The 19689-nt window shown below is 39.9% G+C and overlaps 1 protein-coding gene across 1 annotated transcript in view; it reads right to left on the reverse strand.

The window, feature by feature from the left end:
• Positions 1-19689, reverse strand: part of LOC143387553 (KAT8 regulatory NSL complex subunit 3-like) — a 100386-nt gene that overhangs the window by 66721 nt on the left and 13976 nt on the right. Inside the window, 5 exon segments of the mRNA XM_077108291.1 lie at positions 14426-14546; positions 16744-16824; positions 16827-16908; positions 17072-17269; positions 17672-17735. Coding sequence (XP_076964406.1) covers positions 14426-14546; positions 16744-16824; positions 16827-16908; positions 17072-17269; positions 17672-17735 — 546 coding nt within the window.

Consider the following 19689-nt stretch of genomic DNA (forward strand, 5'->3'; position numbering starts at 1 on the left):
TTCAGAAAAAGCAAGATGCCAAGCTGTTAGAGTCTGTAAACAAGTCAGGATTGCGCCTTGCACTTTTCCAGGGGGAGTGGTTTGTTTAAGTACTAGTGGTTTATTTAAGTACTAATTTATTTAAGTACTAGAGGTTTATTTAAGTACTAGTGAAATTTACCTCAACTAGATCTCTACAAGGGGGAATTCAGTGCCATTTTCTGGTTTGATGCCATTTTGGATTAACAGTAAAATAGATTTAAGAGAGTTAACTTGGTTATAAGTAGGCAATTTGCTTAATATCTTCCTTGGCATTTGGTTGTGAGACTATTAAACAAGATAAGTAAAAAGCCCATTTTAAGTGGATTATATACTACAGTAGTTATTAGATGATTGAAAGTAAGAGAAACCTAGGGTTGTAAAGATCTCAGTATAAAAGTACATTGCTGGCTTTACATTAATCATTTATACTGTTTTATGCTTTTCCCACCACTGGATTACAAGCATTTTGAGACTGAGTCCTGTATATACTATTGCATCAATGGGTAAAGTATTCCAAATTTATATAAATATACCTGTTCCCCAAAAACATTATATAAATAAAGTGATTAAATAAAGCCTAAGCTCTTGAATAACTTATTTCCAATCGACATCAAATATTACTCTGAATACATTTTCTCTTTTAAAGAGTTGGCAGTGTCAATTGATTCAGATATAAATCCAGAATCTGGTTGGTTAATTAAAGAAAAAAGCATGGTGAACTGTGAGTGAACTTTTTAGTAGTAGCAGATCTCATTAGGTACAGGAGCTGCAGAATGGGTATGTAACTCAGCTCAAACCCATCATTGATATGCTAAAATCATTGAAATAGCTCAATATTGGCAATCTGAAGTTCAAGTAGAGTAGATGATATTAATAACCTATGAGGACTACCTTTAGTCTTTTTGTCCTATTGACATACTTATGTCATGAACTGTCTTGACCTTCAACCTTCATTGTTTTAGCATTATACTTGAGAAATGTACTGACTGGGGTTCAGATTCCACATTTGATCACATCAAATGTTACCCAAACTTGATAAACTTTTATTGAAAAACTTTTGTTCATTTTTTTTAATTTCCTTGACTGTTCCCTAAAGATTTTGATTGAATAGTTTGAGATAGAGCCTTGGCATTTTTATTTTTCAATCTTATTGACTTTCACACAGGAACATAGGAGTGTCCTAAATTCTGTGGTTGGTGTGTGTGTGTGTGTGTGTGTGTGTGTGTGTGTGTGTGTCTAAGTAAAAACTGAATTTTCAGAAACTTGGTATGATGACCTTCTTTTGTTGCTTGTTTTTAGTACCACGGATTGAACCCAGGGGTGATTAACCAATGAACCACATCCCTAGCACTTTTTCTTTTTTTCTTTTTTCTGAGACAGGATCTTGCCAAGTTGCTTAAGGGCTCACTAAATTGATGAGGCTGACTTTTAACTTGTGATCCTCCTACCTCAGCCTCTAGAGAACTACTGGTATTTACAAGCATGTGCCTCCATGCCTGGCTCATGATGACATTTTTAGTACAGGTAAGCAATGCTGTATCCTTTAAATGACGCATATTTTCCATTATTCATTGTTACATGATTTTACTAAAAGCACTTCAGTGGTTTGAAGGGGTCATAGTGGTGAATGGCATGAGACAGAGATTTTCTGGTATTCTAGCAAATAACAGCATGTTTATTTAATTATATTTACCAGTGAAAGTTCATACTTTGTAGTTTCAAATTTTAGAAGATCATTTATTCCCTAACCAGCTTCTGTTATCATTGCAGGTCTCCAATTTGATAAAAGTCCTACCTTTTCACTGTCTTATGCAACCAAGCCCATTCATTCTTATTTTAGGCAAAATGTTCCCTTTCCTGATGTACCACACACCTCTCCTAGTTTGAACTACCCCATAAATCAAAGGCCAGTTAGCTTAAGTTCCTCTCAGATGTTTTCACTGATAATGATTGTCCCAAAAGTTGTATAGCTTGTGTCACTCATATGAGGAATTAATATACTATGCTACCTAGTTACATAGTTGTTATGAGTGTTCTGACAGTCTAACCTGTAGTCTTGTGTGGGTGAGGGGCCATTGCCTACAATTATTCCTGTTCCTGGGATCAAACCCAGAGTCTTGATTGAAGCCAAGCAATTTGTTTCATCAGTTAAAAGTTAACAAGAGTTAAAAATAAGAATAACTTATTTTAAATTTAAAAAGATATGTGGGGAGGACTGATGTCTTTCACAAAGGTTTTACTTACCCATTCTTAGCAAGTGAACTTTTTGTAATTTTCCTGTTATTGATCTTTCTGCTGTTTCTTAGAATATAGACATTGTTGGATATTGTTCTGTCATGGTTCCTGAAGAGTGTGACCTCTGATTTACCTGTATGAGAATCAACTAAGTGCTTATTAAAGTGCATACTTTAATAATCTTTTACCTGAACTATTTACCTTTTTCCATTTATATCATTTTGTTTCTTTTGTTCTTTTGGCCACACTGCTGGTCCAAATTCTTTTATCAACTTTGAAATTCTTCCTATTTTCTAAAGCTATAATTAGAGTAGTTTTAGAATACTGGTTAGAAATATAGGCTATGGATATATGCTACCTCATTTTAAATTTTAGCTGGTTTTTTTTTCTTTTCCAAGATAAAAAAAGCTAGTTCTCAAATACTTCTGTGCTTCAGTTTCCATTTGTATAAAATATGGATAACAGATTATCTCATAGTATTGTAATATATATATATATATATATATATATATATATATAGATATAGATAGATATAGATATATAGATATAGAGAGAGTATATATTTAATATGGAGATATATATATCTCCATATAAAATTAACGTATTATTTTACAAATTCTTTAGTCTTTGTATCACTCAATTTAACTTTCATAATGTTTTGCAAGTTAGATGTTTGTAATCATTTATCTCTATTAGATTGCAGATTTCTTGAAGGGAAGGGCTGCTTTATTAATTTTAATGGATTTTACATAATAAACGGTTCAGTTAATACTGTGTCAAGTAATAGGAAGGTGGCAAAATGCTATGACCAGCGTGTCCAAACTAGCAGGTTTCAGCAAGGGGCAAAGGGGAATAAGAAAAATTAAAAACTCACACACAGACAAATGTTTTTGAAGATAAAGCTGTTGTCAGGTGGAGTGCTGTTCTCTGATGGAGAAGCAGGACTAAAGAATTAGGCCATCAATTTTTATTTATATATGCTTCATCATCAGGTTAAAGACTATACAAGCAATTTTCTTTGTACACATATATTTATAGGGCATATTCTGTGACTGCTTGTCGTTGCTGTTTTCCTGTTTTGTGGTTGAATTATTTACTTACTACTGACTAGCAGGCACTTTCTACATAACTTCCTAATATATATTGGACATATTTGGTGGTTTGTCTTTTGATTACAAACATGATCCATTTGAATTTTTTCCCCTTCTAACAGACATTTAATTTTCAAGTGGCCAATTTTATCTGTCTAGATTTTCTGGTCTTGATATCCTGTCCTTCTCCATCCCATTGAATTTTGGAGAAACTGCCTAGTAATTTTTGTACATTTGTTTTATGGAGGATGTTCTACACTTGCAAAGAGTATTGATATCACTGTATTTTGAACTTTGTCAATCCTTTTTTTTTTGAGGGTGGCATCAAGGCATTGAACTCCAGGGCACTTGATCACTGAGACACCCCCAGCCCTATTTTGTGTTTTATTTAGAGATAAGTTGCTTAGTGCCTAGATTTTGCTGAGGATGTTTTGAAATAGAGATCTTCCTTCCTCAGCCTCCCAAGCCCCTTGGATTACAGGTGTGCACAACCACAACTGGCTTTGCCAATCCTTTATTGGTTGATGTAATAGTTTCTTTTAGTGTGTGTGTTGGGTGGCTGGGGATTCAACAAAGGCCTCATCTATGCTATGAAAATGTTCTATCACTGAGCAACATCCTCATCCTAATTTAGGGTTCTTGTCTACTTTTTAATTCTCACTTCCCAACTGATCTCCAGTTAGCTGGTCATTTGTATTCCCTCCCCCGATTTGTAAATTTGGTACTAGGAATTGAACCCAGGGTCACTTAATCACTGAGCCACACCCCAGCCCTTTTTTATATTTTATTTAGGAACAGGGCCTCGCTAAGTTGTTGATTTTAGCTTTGAACTTGTGATTCTCTTGCTTCAGCCTCCCCAGCTGCTAGGATAACAGGGATGCCACTGTGCCCAGTTTGATTTATCCCATCTTTATACTCTGTCCTACATAGAGGGAAGCCGTGAAGACCCCAATTTGCAGGGTTTTTTTTTTTTTTTTTTGATGTCTCAAGAGAAAAACCTTCCTGGGTGTGCCATTCACTTTCCACTGCCAGAGTCACTAACTCTGTCTCCTCATCCCACTTGCAGAATTCTCCAGTATTTGAAGAGCAAAGAACAAGTATCCATGGACAGGAGCTCTAATTCATTTTAAGAGAAGGCAGTGAAGGAAAACTTGAACTCTGCAAGGCTGATCATGCAAGCCCATGTGATATAGGTGTCCAAACCCCTGGATAACCAGGGGCTCTGCCTATGGCTGCTGTGCTTGTAGTCTTATCACCAGTCCAGGCCTCTGGACTGTCATGGGATATTTCTGCATTGTGCACTCCTGTATGGCTTTCCACCTACAAGACTATGCAGCCCCTTGCATTTACATATAGTTGCCCTTCAGTGGATATCTCTGGACCGGGTGTCCATATCAAGGGCTTTCAGTTTGTTCTAGTGGTGCCTCCAGCTATAATCCTTGGATGGCAAGCCAGCAACCATCTAGCTTCCTCTCCACCATATGTCCTTATGCGTCGCCCACCTACTATGTTGCCCCTCCCACTCTTGCCAGAGGTTTTTCCTCTCACTGTCCCCCAGTAAGATACCAGACCGGAGCCACCCCATGCCCTAGGGAGCTAGAAGAGGCCTCTCCAGAGGGGCTGGCTACCATAGAGGTGCAGAGTCCCTCTGTGAGAAAGGGCCCCCCCACTTCAGCATTTCAGCACTGCCCAACATCCAGGCATGAACTCTGCCCTCTGCCCCTTCCCCTGTTGAAGACACTCAGTTCAGTCCCCACTACCCCCAATTTCCCTGCAGGCCACCTTGTATGGCCCACCGCTGCATCTTTGAGCGCTAATCAGTGCCCCAGAACCAACCACCACCCTTTTGTCCTGTGGAGTACAATGAGGTGGGCTCTGCTTTGATTTTTGTGTTTGACCTCAAATTTTTAATATTTTGTTTGTACCAAATTGAACCCAGGGCTGATAAACCACTGAGCCACATCCCCAGCCCTTTTTTATTCTTTATTTTGATTCAGGGTTTCACTGAGTTGCTCAGGTACTTGATAAGTTGCTGGGGTTGGCCTCCAACTTGTGATCTTCCTGCCTCAGACACATGAGTTTCTGTGGTTAAAGGCATGTACCACTGCACCTGTTTCTCTTTGCCTTTTACATGGCATCTTTTGATCAACAGTTTGAAATTTCATATAAATATAATGTATCATTTTTTTGCTTCATGCTTTATAAGGCCTATGTAATAGCTTTGTCTATCTCAAGGTATGGACATATTCTCATATGTTTTCTTGAACTTTTATTATACTCATTTTTATATTTATATATGTGATTAAACTCTACTCCAATAAAAACTCAGTGGTGTCTTTTGCAGAATTGACTGATTTTTTTCCACGTCCTGGGTATTGAATCCAGAGAATTACAGGTATGTACTACCACTTCTAGAATTTGAAGAGTTTTCACTAAAAGTAAAATGGAAGAACAAAATGTCACAATATTCAAGACATTTTTAAAGAAAATGAAAAGGCAGCCTCCTTATGCTAGATATTGAGATTTATTATAGAGATTTTGTAATGGATATGATGTATTATTAGTGCAGGATTCCTAAGTAGCCAAAGGAACAAATAGAGGCCCCCCCCAAACAGACCCTTGCATACATAGAATCTTTGTGCACCACTCAGGTTGTCAAAAAAGAATTATCAATCAATGGAGATGGAATAGACTTTAATAAATATACTTGGTAAAACAGAGGAACATTTCCAAAATAAGAAAAAAATTACAATTCTATCTCATATAATATACTAAAATTTCCTCAAGATGTTTTACAGGATACCTAAGCAATGAAAGGCTGAAGATGTCACCTATTCTGAAGCCTATCATATCCTCTTGGTAGAAAGAGATGGAATCAAAGGTACTGTGCAAAGGGTAGGTATAACTCATCTGCTGCACAAGATGCCACCATGAAGGAAAGGAGGCACGGCTCAGTGAAGCAGTGAGGGACAGAGGTGATATTCTTCATTCTGTCACAATTGAGCTCTTCTTGGAGCAGTTACTGATGTCTTGCAACCATTTTCCAATGAATCTTATGCCTTGTATGCTATCTCTGGGTATTTTCTTTGGCTCACTTTCACCTACCCACTGTTTTGTGACAAATGGATTGTGGAATTGACAGCAGCATTGCCATGAACATCTGTTGAGTGTTTCTTCTGTTAGACACATGCAAGTTTTCAGACTGGAGATATATCCTGAGCCACTGTGGTTAAAGGCATGCACCCTGGCATCCAGAATATTCTCACCTTTTGCCTTACTTGATTTTCATTGTCTTTTAATTTAGAAAGGTTTACAATGTCTCCCCCTTCTTTTAAAGAATATTTATACTTTTTAAGGAATGCTTTCCTATCTTCAGATCAGAAATTCACGCCCATTATTTTCTTGTTAAACATTAGTAGTTTTTTTGCAGAGGGTAGTGTCCCAGGGATAGAACTCAGAGGCACTCAACCACTGAGCCATATTCCCAGCCCTATTTTGTATTTTATTTAGAGACAGGGTCTCACTGAGTTGCTTATTGCCTCATTATGTCTGATGCTGGCTTTGAACTCATGAAGTTCCTGTCTCAACCTCCCCAGATGCTGGATTACAGGAATACTGTACCCCACACCCAACTTTTTTCTTTTTTGCTTTTAACTCTTGCTTTGACATTGTTACTTTACATAGTAGTTATATAATTAATTTATTACCCTAAACAGGACACTTCTAAGAATAAAAGTGGGTGATAATAACAATTATATAGAACAACAGGTATAAAATAAGACTATCTTAAGCAAACCAGATATACACTCATTAGATACCTAGAGTTCTATGTACAGTAACAAATGATATGAATCAAATTTCATAGGCAGGATCATATCCTGTCTGGTAAATAACCCTGGCCTTTGCTCTGCATCCCCATTCTTCAGGGAGAGGAAAAATGGCTATATATAAATAAAATGGGAATCTCATTTAATTGTTATGCATAGTTTAAATGGAATATAAAATAGAAGACATAATTAAAGAAAGATGGAAGTAATGCAGAAACTATTTTGGAATAAGGGTTAGGACTTAGGATAATAAGAAGTGAGAATTATATTCCAATAGCTGTAACAGTGTGAGCAAAAGTTAGGGCCGGTTGAACAGTTACAGATTATTGGACTAGAGAAAACAAGCTGCTTGGTAAAGACATAGGAAAAACCTAGGATCTTAAACATAATTGTGTCAATGTTTGTCTTTAATTTGTAGGTGACAGGTAACCAGTGAGTTTCTGAGTACTGCACAATCTTGCCTGAAGCTCCTGTGTAAAATTGAAATGCACTGTGTCAAGGGTATTAATTGGAAAGTTGAGAAATTGGAAGTATGGAGGCCACTTAGTGTTATAGTTACTTAAGGGGAGAATAAATGTGGTTCTAGCAAGAGACTTTCTGTAGATATTCAGCAGTAGGAATATCAGGGGAAAGGAGATGAGGGCAAGAGTCTCCATGTGTGATAATGTGGAGGGCTGTATCTAGGCAGATATGTAGTAAGGTTTCCCAGTTTCAACATATCCATGATGGATGTACTAATCATAATTAATTAACATGAATGGAGCATACTTCCAGACCTACAATACTGATCTGTGTCTTTTTTTTAGAATCTAATTCAAGAAGGACTTTCCTCTAACAAATTTTCTACTGACAGAAGTTTTTACTTATATTTGTGTAGTAATTATAGAAATACTGTGGGGGGAAAAGCCAGGGACCCTTATGGCTTTGTTATCCACTAAGTAGGCTAGTATGGTGCCTGGTGTACAGTAAGTGATTGCATATGGGTGCACAATAAATTACCTTGAAAAACAACCTCTCAAACATGAGACCATATGCACATCAAAGCTTACTGCTGAATGAATTAGAATGTGGAGAGTGGAAGTTTTGGAGATAACCAGCTCTGGGACCAGGAACATAGCCATTAGGTCCATTGAACATATCAAGAGAGTTCCTGAAAATGGGCCCAGCACAAGTTATCACAATAAAGAAAAGGGTTTGGGGGATTTGGAATGATTCCTTCTAAAGGAGCTCTATTATTGATGGCATGAGTCACTCTGGACAGGTGTGACAAGCTGAGCTGAACTGAATTGTGACAAGCTTAAGTTATAAAGGGGAATGACAAGAAAAAATTCAGTGTTGGATTAGTATTATCAGAGAGGAATTAAATTTTTATCTCTAGGTTAAGAGACAAACAATTTGTGGCATTAAAAAGTAATATATGTTTTTCCCTTTTCTTCTGACAATCATCCTTGACTCCTAAAACTGCTCCACAGATTCTCGCTCACTGCCCCCACAATACAGAAACTGATCCTGGACTCTCTTCTTGGTTTTCACTTTTCTACTCTTTGTGATTCACCAATCCTCTACCATCGTATTACCATTCAAATCATGGCATAAAACTGACATCAATATGCATTTAAGTAATTGTTTTTGGCTGTCACTTTCTGTGGAGAAATAATGCCCTTGTGAAAGCACAGGGTTCTGATCTTCCTGCAGCTGCCCAAAGATGGAAAATCATCATCACTGTTCCAGGAAAATTATCATCACTCCATCAGGAAACCTTTCTCTACTATAGTCTAATAGACACTTTCCTATATGCAATTGTATTTGGCATAATCTGCATTTCTTAAGCACTACAAACCACCCTTGTGGTGAAAAGTAGCTATTAGACTGACGAGTTTTCCAGGATCCAACCCTCCCCACCTTCTCTCTCACACTCACCTCTCTCCTAATCAAAATAAATGGGTGTGTATGTACTACGATTTGGCACCTGCTCATAATTATTCAGAAACATGGCTGTTTTGGAAGGAGGGTAGGAAGCCAGAAAAATCTTCCTTGTCATAGTGCAAGAGGAGAATAGACAGGAGATGGGTGACTGTTCATCTCCCCCTCCCCAAACATTGGTAGTTCACTGTGTAATATTAGTTTTCTTCCTTTGTGTCAATAAAGCAGGAAACACATACATACAGTATGTTTCACTGTACATCTGATTGCCTCAAATGCATCAAACATAGAACCTGGCAGATGAAAAACTACTTAACAAATTTTGCCCACAATGTTGAGAAAAGTAGAAACTAAATACCTAAGTACACAAAATAAAAGTGTATGTGGGAAGAAAAGTCAAGTGCTGCCACTTGGGTCTTCAAAATGTGTCAGAATATTCTTTAGAATAAATAATTAATAGTTTTCACAGAGGAGAAAAAGTAAGAAAATATGAACCTGAACTTTGATGGGGTTGGGGAAAGCACTGGGGGATGAGCATTCTGAATCTCAGCTGGTAGCATAAATGGATATGATATTCTCTTGGAAGAAAACAATGCTTTGCAGGAATGGGAAATTAGAACAGTAACTAAAATAGGTATGGTTATTGCTAATTCATGCATACATAGGACATGCTAAATCATATTAAGTGTTTGTTTTTTGACTAGAAATTCCATTTATAAGAAAAACTTTGGGAAAACAGTAATAGTCCTAACTTTATCAATATTATTCACAATCAGGGATATTAGGGGCAACCCAAGTATCCAACTGTATGAGACTGGATAAACTGGTGGACATATATTTGATTATATAGATTGTATAGCAAAGGGAATATTGAAAAGATCAAAGGTAGATGAATTCTACAAAATCCACAACTGTCCCTTCTAGTTTACATGGTTCATCTTCTGTTTCTTTATCTGTAAAATGCATATGAGAAAAAAAGTCTTGCCTAATAAGGTCATAGAGGTATCTAATGAAGACTGTATCACTGTGGCTAGGACATGGTGGATATTTCTTGAATTTGAGCTCTATATAGAGCTATGAAATACCAAATGTTAAAACAGAAGGGAGAAATCCAAATGCTACTGTATGGTGAAACGACATAGTATTCCCTTCCTCTCTCCTTCCTCTACTGGTCTTCTGTTTATTAATTTATTAGTTTTCAAACTCGTGTTTTAAAGATGTACATAAAGTTGAAATTCACTGTTGTATATTCATATATAAATATAATTCAGTCCATTTCATTTCATGATGCCTCCCTTTCTCTATCCCTCTTCCTTCCTCTGACGATCTTTTTCCACTCCACTGATGGCCCATCCACTATCACAGGTTTTCCTCTGCTTTGATCAGCTATTTCACTCTAGCTTCCCCATATGAGAGAAGCATTTAACCTTTCACCTTATGAATCTGGTTGTTTTCCATTTCCATCCATTTATCAGCAAGTGCCACAAAAGGCACCTGGTGTGGTGACCTTTGTGTGCGCCTCATGTGGCAAGTCAGTCTGCAGCATGCTGCCCTTTCTGTGCCAGGACCTGGAGTAGCAGAGAGCAACGTGGGCAACGGTGTTGCCTGAAGTGTTGGGCTCCCTGGGAATGTTGTCTGCTTCTGGGTGGTGGTGGCCATGCATATACTGAGTCACAGCACAGGCTGTGGCAGGACAGGGCTGGGGAGAGGGAAATGCATGCTTTTTCGCAGGAACAGGTGGAATGGAGCGCCTAGGGCTACACACCAAGTCCTGACACTCCCTCTCTTTCTCAGAGCCCACAGCCAGCCTGTGTCCCACAGCCATACTAGCGGTCCTTAATGAGGAGTCTGTGCCTGAGCCTGAGGGTTAGTGGACTACCCAAACCCCAGCACCCATCCATGGAGTGAGGTGTGAGGAAGCCCAAGCCCTGATTGCTCAGACATCAAGTCGTTCTGTCTCCTGGGCCGGGTCTTCCACAGAATTTGGCCCAAAAAAACACAATTCTGCCTGCTAGAGACCTAGAAGTTGTGCCTTCTAGAGCAATGACATGCTTTATGAGTGACAGTGCTCTTGTTAGAGCATCATCATGAGCTATGCTTTTGATGTAGAACACAAGTCCACATTCATTGTAAGGCTTTTCCAAATAGAAATAAGATTAAGGGATAAAGATGTTTTTCTAATGTTACCAGGGATTGACCCTAGGGGCACTTAACCACTGAGCCATATCCTCAGCCATTTTTTATTTTGAGACAGGGTCTTGCTAAGCTGCTTAGTGCCTCACTAAATTGCTTAGACTGATGTTGAATTTGAATCCTACTGCCTCAGCCTCCTGAGCCACTGGGATTACAGGTATGGATCACTGTCTAGCTAAGAAAAAAATTCTTTTCAACCATCAACTCTTGGTGGATTCCTTCCACTATTTTTATCATAGGTGTGCATACATGTGCAGATGAAGAAGTGCTGGACTTTGTTTTCTTTTTATGAAAATTGGAATTTTATGATCTACATCCCCTTTTTACTCCTAGGGGCATGTTTCATGTGTCCCTCTGAATCCTGAAACAATGGGTAGCCCTATATACTTGCTTTTTTCCTACACATGCCTATGAAGAAGTTGAATTTATGAACTTAGAGATTAACGTTTACAAACAATAAAATAGGACAAGTAGATGGCATAGCATAGCACCAATCATTTAAAACTGTCTTTTTTCCCCTGGAAGTTTCCATTTAATATTTTCAGGCCACAGGTAACCATGGGATGCAAAAGTTAGGCTATGGAAGGACAACTATATGTATTACAGTTTCCTTCCTGGAATTTTCACATGAGGTCATACTCAGAAGACAGCACACTTCTCAGCCCTGTGGTCAGATCATGAGTAGTGGCCACCCCCTTGCCTCCCATGACCCCCTCTATATGTTCTCTTCTTTCCAAATCACACTGGGGACAAGTGCATCATCTGCTTCCACCATGTTGCCAGCACCTGTCTTGACTCCTGTGGCCACTCACACTTCTGCAGCTCTTGCACCCTGTGGATCTTCAGGGACACTGCTATGTGTCCTGTGTGTCACTCAGATGAAGGCAACAGCCACACTGTGATCACCGAGATCTGGGGATAGCTCATAAGAGAGGCTCCCAGGTTAGCAGATTGGATCTATTTCTGCAGAGGGAGCAGATGCAGCCATGCCTTCATCATGGCCAAAGGTCATGGAGCCTGGCCAGCAGCAAGTAGGACAGAGGGAAGAAGGAGCTGGTGGTCATTGTACTACTCTTTCTCCAGTGGAAGTTTGAACTGGGGCCATTGTAGCAATGAGAAACCTTTCTGCCCATACCAGGATAGACCCCTCTTGCTTTGGTGTGTACAGAGCGGGTAGCCTGATTTCTCATTTTACAGCCACGGTTGTTAAATCTGTCCAGCAGACCTAGGGTGTTGAAGACATGGAGCAGAGAGCCATGTCAGTGGAACTTACTGGGTCATCTCCCTCAACTCCCCCCAAAGTGATCTGTGGTTATCTCTCAGGGTGCTTGTGAGGTTGTGATGATATTATATGGCATAGAGAATTCCTCATTTGAAAATGTGCTGTAGTTATGATTTGCTTAACAATTCTGAAATACCACAATAAAGCATGTCTTCTATGACTTTTTTGATAATGACTATGTTCTTATTTTGCTCAGTGGGAAGAGTTCAAGTTCTAGACCTGTCAGGATGCCAGGGCATTTGGTTACCGGCCAACCTGACCTCCCTGGACCACCCTTGACTTGTAGTGGACTGCATGGGCTCAAGGCACCTAGGCCCATGTGTTGGCTCTACTGAGCTGAGCATGTACAGTGGATGGTCAAATAGCACCAGCCCACAAGTCTCAGCCAGACGTAATCTAGCAATTATGAGTTTTGGTGCACTGCCTCGAAGCTCTGGCCCTAGCAGGGCAGGAGTAACCTGTGAGCCACTTCAGTAGGTGAGTATCAGGGGAAACCATATCTATGACTTTACTCTTGTTCTTTTCTCTGTGACTGCCTCTAAAGGGTCATTTCCTAGGTAAGGGGGCTATAAAATAGGAGGATCAAACTTATTGTGCTCAAAAATTATAATGATGGACACCACCATCACTAGCTGGAGAGTCAGGATGTTGAGATGGGTAACATCAGAGTATCCTGCACTCTGAAGTAGGATTTCTCTCTGCCACCCATGGTGTTCTAACCTTAAGGACATGACTTGACCTTTATGAGCTTCAATTTATCTGTAAGGTGGAAATAGGATAATATTCTTGCTGTTAAGTTTCAAGGAACTATGCAACTTCGATCTTCAAGGTGCTCAAAATATGGCATCTCCCAAGTGAAGGGGCCTAGAGAACAAGCCAGGCACCAGGGTTTAAGGTGAGTCCAGTCTTCCCACTGGCTTTTTCCAAAGGTACCCATCCCACCCCAATTTGGAGTGATTCTTAAAGTTGTGTGTATGTGTGTATTTGTGTGTGTGTGTGTGTGTGTGTGTGTGTGTGTGGGAGAGAGAGAGAGAGAGAGAGAGAGAGAGACACACACACACACAGAGAGAGAGAGAGAGAGAGAGAGAGAGAGAGAGAGAGAGAGAGAGTTTATGCTGGGTATCAAGATCTACAGTAGTGTCCTGGATTCAATCCCCATTATTCAAAAAAAAGAAAGTAAAGAAAAGGAAAGGAAAGAAAAAAAAAAACCTCCAGGGGTAGAAAGAAAAGATTGAGGTGTAAACTTCTTAGAAAGCTCCATCCCCCAAAATATTGTCTGTAACTGGGCTCTATGACACACACCTGTAATCACAACTTGGGAGGCTGAAGGAGGAGGATCACAAGTTCAAGATGAGCCTCAGAAATTTAGCAAGGCCTTAAGCAACTTAGTAAGATTCAGTCTCAATTTCAATTATGACCGGGGATGTTGTTCAGTGGTAATTCCCCTGGGTTCAATTGCCAGTACTAAGGAGATTGGTACAGTTGCCTGATAAAACATCATAAACAGTATGTTGTTATTTATCCCATCATGGAGCTCTCTCCATGGAAAAGTCCCCACACCTAGGACATTATTAATCCTATTTGGGGCTCTCTGCATGGAAAATTCCTATCGCCAGGATGTTTGTCAGTCTCAATAAGCTTCAAATGCTTAACATCACAGCTGTCTAAATACACTGATACCAGCTGGAGCAAGCAAAGTGCTGGCCATGAATTTAAACAGATGATTAAGGAGGTACGATGTTGAGAGCCACAGTGGAGTCAGAATGGCCCCTGGCATTTTGCCAGAAGTAATGGTTGAGAGGCGAGCCATTAAGATGATGCTGGATTGATTCAATTGTATATTAGACCTTTACTGTCCAGTAATAGTATGGCTCTTGCTGCATCCAGCAATGGCTACTTTGGAGCTCCTGTTGAGTTCTCGGTTCCAAGAGTGGCGCAGCCCAGGGGAGGGAGTTCCGGTTGGTGTGGTGTGACCTGGAAGAAAGCCACGTGGGTGGCATACATGGGAGTTCAGAAATAAAGTTTGTTCCTGCTTGAGTGGCTCGTGATTTGTGCCCAGCCAGACTGCGGCAGTAAGATATTCAAAGAATACTTTGAAAATTCTAATATATTTCTAGGGATTCAAAAATCTATGATATGCTCAAGAAAGACCAAGGAAGGTTCCCAATATCTTGCTGACCTCGAGGCCATGTATAGGCAGGAAGTAAGGACCAAGAAAGAGCTGTAAACTGCCAGAGGACTGAAGGTAAACTCCTTGACAATGGGTGAAAGTTTGCTAGGTAAAGGGGCTTAGGAAATCTTTGTCCAAGCATTATGAATCACTAACTGAAGAAAGATTTCATTTGGCTGCATGTTACAGGAAATATAGACTACAGAATCATCCCAGGAATGTCACTGAAACAAACAGCAAAACAACAACAAACCATGGAGGACAGAATTTTTACTTTTCAGAATTGTCAAATAATGTTACTAAAAAGTAAATTTTTAAAGCATAAAACATATAAAGAAAGAGAAAAGTTGCACAAATAATTAGCCACCAGAAACTGTCTCTGAGGGAACTCAGATGATGGGATTTCTTAGACAATGACTTTAAGTTAGCTACTATAAATATGTTCAAAGAATACAAGAGGCTGGGAGCATAGCTCAGAAGTAGAGCTTGTGCTTAGCATAGAAGTTCCTTGGTTCAATTCTCAAGGCAAAAAGAAAAAGGAAATCCTGTGGAAAGAATTTTTTAAAAGTATGTTAGTGATATCTCACCAAGTAGAGAAAGACAGAAAATATTAAAACAACAGAAATTCTAGAGTTGAAAACTAAAATACATGAAATAAAAAATCCACTGAAAGACTCAACAATTCATTTTATCTGGCAGAAGAAAGGGTTAATGTACTGGAAGATATTAGAATAGAGATTATGTAGTCTAACGAATAGAAAGAAAAAAGGAACAAAGCCTCAGAGACTTATGAGTTATCACTGAGTCCACCAGTATACATGTAGTGGAAATGCCAGGAGTAGAGATAGACAAAAGGTGTATTAGTCATCTTTCTGCTGCTGTAAAATATCTGAGATAAACAATTTTAAAGGAGGAAAGGTTTATTTTGGACCACAAATTTCAAAGGTTCCAGTCCATAGTCACTTGATTTCACCCTTTTGGGATCTGTCATGAGGCAGAACATCAAAGTGCAGGAGCATATGTCAGAGGAGAATGCTCATGTCGTGGGGCCAGGTAGCAGAAAGAGGATGGAATCAAGGACAAAATATCCTCTTTGTGAACACACCCACAGGAACCATTCTCCAATAAGTTTCCACCTCCAAAGTCTCCATGGCCTCTGGATAGCCCATTAAGTTTTGAATCCATCCATAAATTAATCTATTCATGAGGTAAATGCTCTCATGATTCAATCCCCCCCACCCAATATTTCTCCCCTCTGAACATTGCTGCTTGGAGATGAAGCCTTCAACGAATTATTGGTGGGCATCTAAGACCCAAATCATGACAAAGGAAATATTTTTAAAATTGTAAAAGTTCAAAGTTTCTTATTTTAATGAAAGAGATTAACCTACACATGCAAGAAACTCAACAAAATATTAAGTAGGAAAAACTTGAAAGTTAATCCTATTTCTAATGTCCCACTCTGCCTCCTCCTTAATTAGGATAGATGGGCTCCATACTGAGACACACTATAGTCAGAAATTAAAAACCAAGATTATCTGAAAGACAGAAACAAGAATTTACCACATATTACGGAACCTCAAGAGCAGCTGACTTTTCAGATTATACACTGCAAGTATTAAAGGAAAAGACTACAAATTCTTTTTTGGTGGAGTGCTGGGGATTTAACTCAAGGGCACTTTTGTGGTTGTTTCACCTGATGTTTTACTCCTTCTCTCCTATTGGATCTTTCATTGTGGCTCTTGCTCTGCTGCTCCTTTGTGTGCTGTGCCCACTGCCTTTGGTTGATTCCTTGCTTGTGTCCTCCCCACCTCTGCCTCCCCATTTGCTTCCTGGAAGCTGCAGGCACAACAGCCACTCATTGCAACCTCATTATGCCTGGACAGGAATATGGGAAAGGAGCCTCTCATATCCTCCTGGACAAAGCTGCAAACCCAGTGCTTTCTAACTGCCATGCGAAACCACCTGCAGTAGAAAGAACCCGAGAGAGGCCACTGGTACCTGAGCCTATACCCTGGGCTGGTTTGTGGATCAGCATAGATTCTTTCCACTGCACATCTTTTTTGGGCATCTGGGAGCACCTGCGCTTGACTTCTGAGCAGAGGTCATTGTGGCCATGACGGTCATGGAATGGGAGGTATGGCTACTGGACACTCTGGAAAGATCCTCAGGAGTGAGAAGGCCAAGAGAAGAGTCAAGTCAAGAGTCAAGAGTCAGCAGGAGCCCCTAGAGCCTCCTCAGAGGAACTCACAGGCATTCCCAGAAGGTTGGAGAGCACACTGTGAGGCCCTCACAACCAGCAAGAGTGCTCCCTCCCCACCCACTCTACCTCTGAGCACAAAAGTGAGGAGGGCAGAATGGCAGCTGAGGAAGCAGATTGACTGTCCCACTCAAGGACTTCAAATGCCAAGTCTCTGCAGGCCACATCATGAGGCTTCTTCTTCTCAGCATCCTGATGCCAAGGCTCACAGCCCATGAGACCCTTACAGTAAGTAAGCACTCCCATCAGGAAGTCCACAATCTCATCCTAGTACAAAAAGAAGCCAGGCAGATGGGTCCTCCACCTGACAACAGGAACCACCAGACAGTGTGAAGCTAATGTGACTCCTCCATTGCTTCTGTTTCAGGTGTGCTCATGCTGCTCCCCATCTCACAGTGCCTGCAACAAAACCCAGCCTTCCAAACAGCCACAACAGAGAAGACCTGCAGCAGGTGCCTCTGTACAGACCCTCCACCCTTCTCCCACAGACCCTCTCTCTTACTGGTTCACCCTCCTTTCAGGTCGCCACTCTCCTTTGCTTATGATTTAGGCCTATCAGAAGCCCCCTTGGATACTCCCACACCATTCATCAAGCTGCTTCCAACAAGACTGAACCTCAATGACAATAGAAGAGGGCCTTGCTGAGAGAAATATGAGACAAGTGTTCACCTGAATACATCTGTCCAACATCCTTTGAGAAAACCCTTCTGATTTCTTCTTTGCCTTGCTTATTCTAAGAGACAGAATGAAGAAAATGTTTATAAAATATTCCATAGCATCCTATAAAAATAAGAATGGATTTTTCATCTGTCATTCTCTGCACCAATAAAACAGCATTTTTTAGCCCTTGGGTAAGTGATGCAACCTTTCTTGAGCCTGTTTTCACATTGCAAAAAGGGAGAATCATAATACCTCATTCAGGTAGTCATGGGATTGAACAAAACAATCCTTGTGGAAAACTAAGCATGGTGCCTGCTTCATCCCCTCCACAAATACCACACCTCAGTCAGAACAGGTGAAGTTCATCTGTACTGCTAGGACTCACTGAGACGTCACTTGGCCCAGCATCCAATTCTGAGGTTGATAGTTTAGCAGATGAAAGGGGGTCCTAGGCTAGTTCTACGGGAAAAGAGAAAATGACCATAGTTGACTGGATTCCCCACTTGAAAGCTAGCCTTAAAACCCCTGCTTCTGATTGGGAATCCTGATAAAGAGAAAACCAGGTCCCCACATTCAGATGAAGACAGTGAGTGCCCAAATTTCTAAGCAAAGAAGACATTATTAGTGTTATCTGTCCAACACTCTCAGCACCATGCAGCCAGGTATGCAGCAATTCCTGTAATCCCAACTACTGAGGAGACAGAGCCTTAAGATTGAAAGTCTAAGATCTAGCTCAGCAAATAGTGATACCCTGCATCAAGATCAAAAATTAAAAGTGCTGAAGATAAAGCTAAGTTGTGGAGCATCCCTGGGATCAATCCAGTACTGCAAAATAAAAAAAAAAAAAAAATAGAAAAAAAATGAGGCAAATGTTTAAGAATTCCAAAAGGTAACACTGAGGAACAGTAGGCCTAAGTCCCTCTACTCCCTACAGCAAATAATGTCTTTCTCATGTAGATGAGAATATCTGAATTACTAAGAAAAACAATGTCAATAAAAGCCACACCCTCATTTTCAATATATTCCATGACACCATAACTAAAGCTGTCTATACTCCAGTATCATAAGAAAAGAACAGCCATCTCATTCCAAATTTTAGCTGTGTTTGTACTCCAAAATACATTTAAAAAGTTTTCATAAATTTAATATCTACATTCATTCATCCTCAACAGGGCATTTAAAAATGCAAACTCCAGTGAAAGTACATTGTCAAAAGCATAATTTTTACAGTGTCTCAAGGATCCTTCTCCCTATTACAAAGGGGAAATCAGTGATTTCATTGTGGAGAACACTGAAGAAGACACCTTAACCACATGAGCAAGGGATTATCAGGGGTGATAAAACAAACCAACAGGAATTCTGTTATGGGAATCAATGAGAAAAGTCAAGAAGCATTTCTGCCAAAAACACATGTCTTCAATATAACCATGAAGAAAATGTCAAAAAAAAACTAATCTGGGGGCAGTCTACAAAATAAATGGCCAGTCATTTTTGAAAGTGTCAACATCATAGTATGGTGGTGTACACTGGTAATCCCAGCAATTCAGGAGGCTGAGGCAACAAGTTTGAGTCCAGTCTAGGTAACTTAGAGAGTCCTTGTCTCAAAATAAAAAACAATCAGGTGTGATGGCACCCACCTTTAATTCCATTAGCTTGGGAGGCTGAGGCAGGGGGATGTAAAGTTAAATGTGAGCCTCAACAACTTAGCAAAGCACTAAGCAATTCAGTGAGACCATGTCAAAAAAACTTTTAAAAGGGGTGGGGGGCTGGAGATGTGGCTCAGTGATAATGTGTGCCTGGGTTAAATACCCACTACCAAAAATCAAATAAACTAAATAAAGACCAAAAAGGGCAAAGGTATAGCTCAGTGGTAGATTACCTCTTGGCTCATGGGGTAGGGATGGGGAGACTGAGGAAACATGGCAACCATAGCCACATGGAATCCTGGATTGATTCCAGGGCCAGAAATGGACATTTGGGAGACAACTGATGAAATCTGAATCTAATGCCACCATAGTGATGCTCAT

Source organism: Callospermophilus lateralis, unplaced genomic scaffold, assembly GCF_048772815.1.
Source record: "Callospermophilus lateralis isolate mCalLat2 unplaced genomic scaffold, mCalLat2.hap1 Scaffold_390, whole genome shotgun sequence".
Taxonomy (NCBI): Eukaryota; Metazoa; Chordata; class Mammalia; order Rodentia; family Sciuridae; genus Callospermophilus; species Callospermophilus lateralis.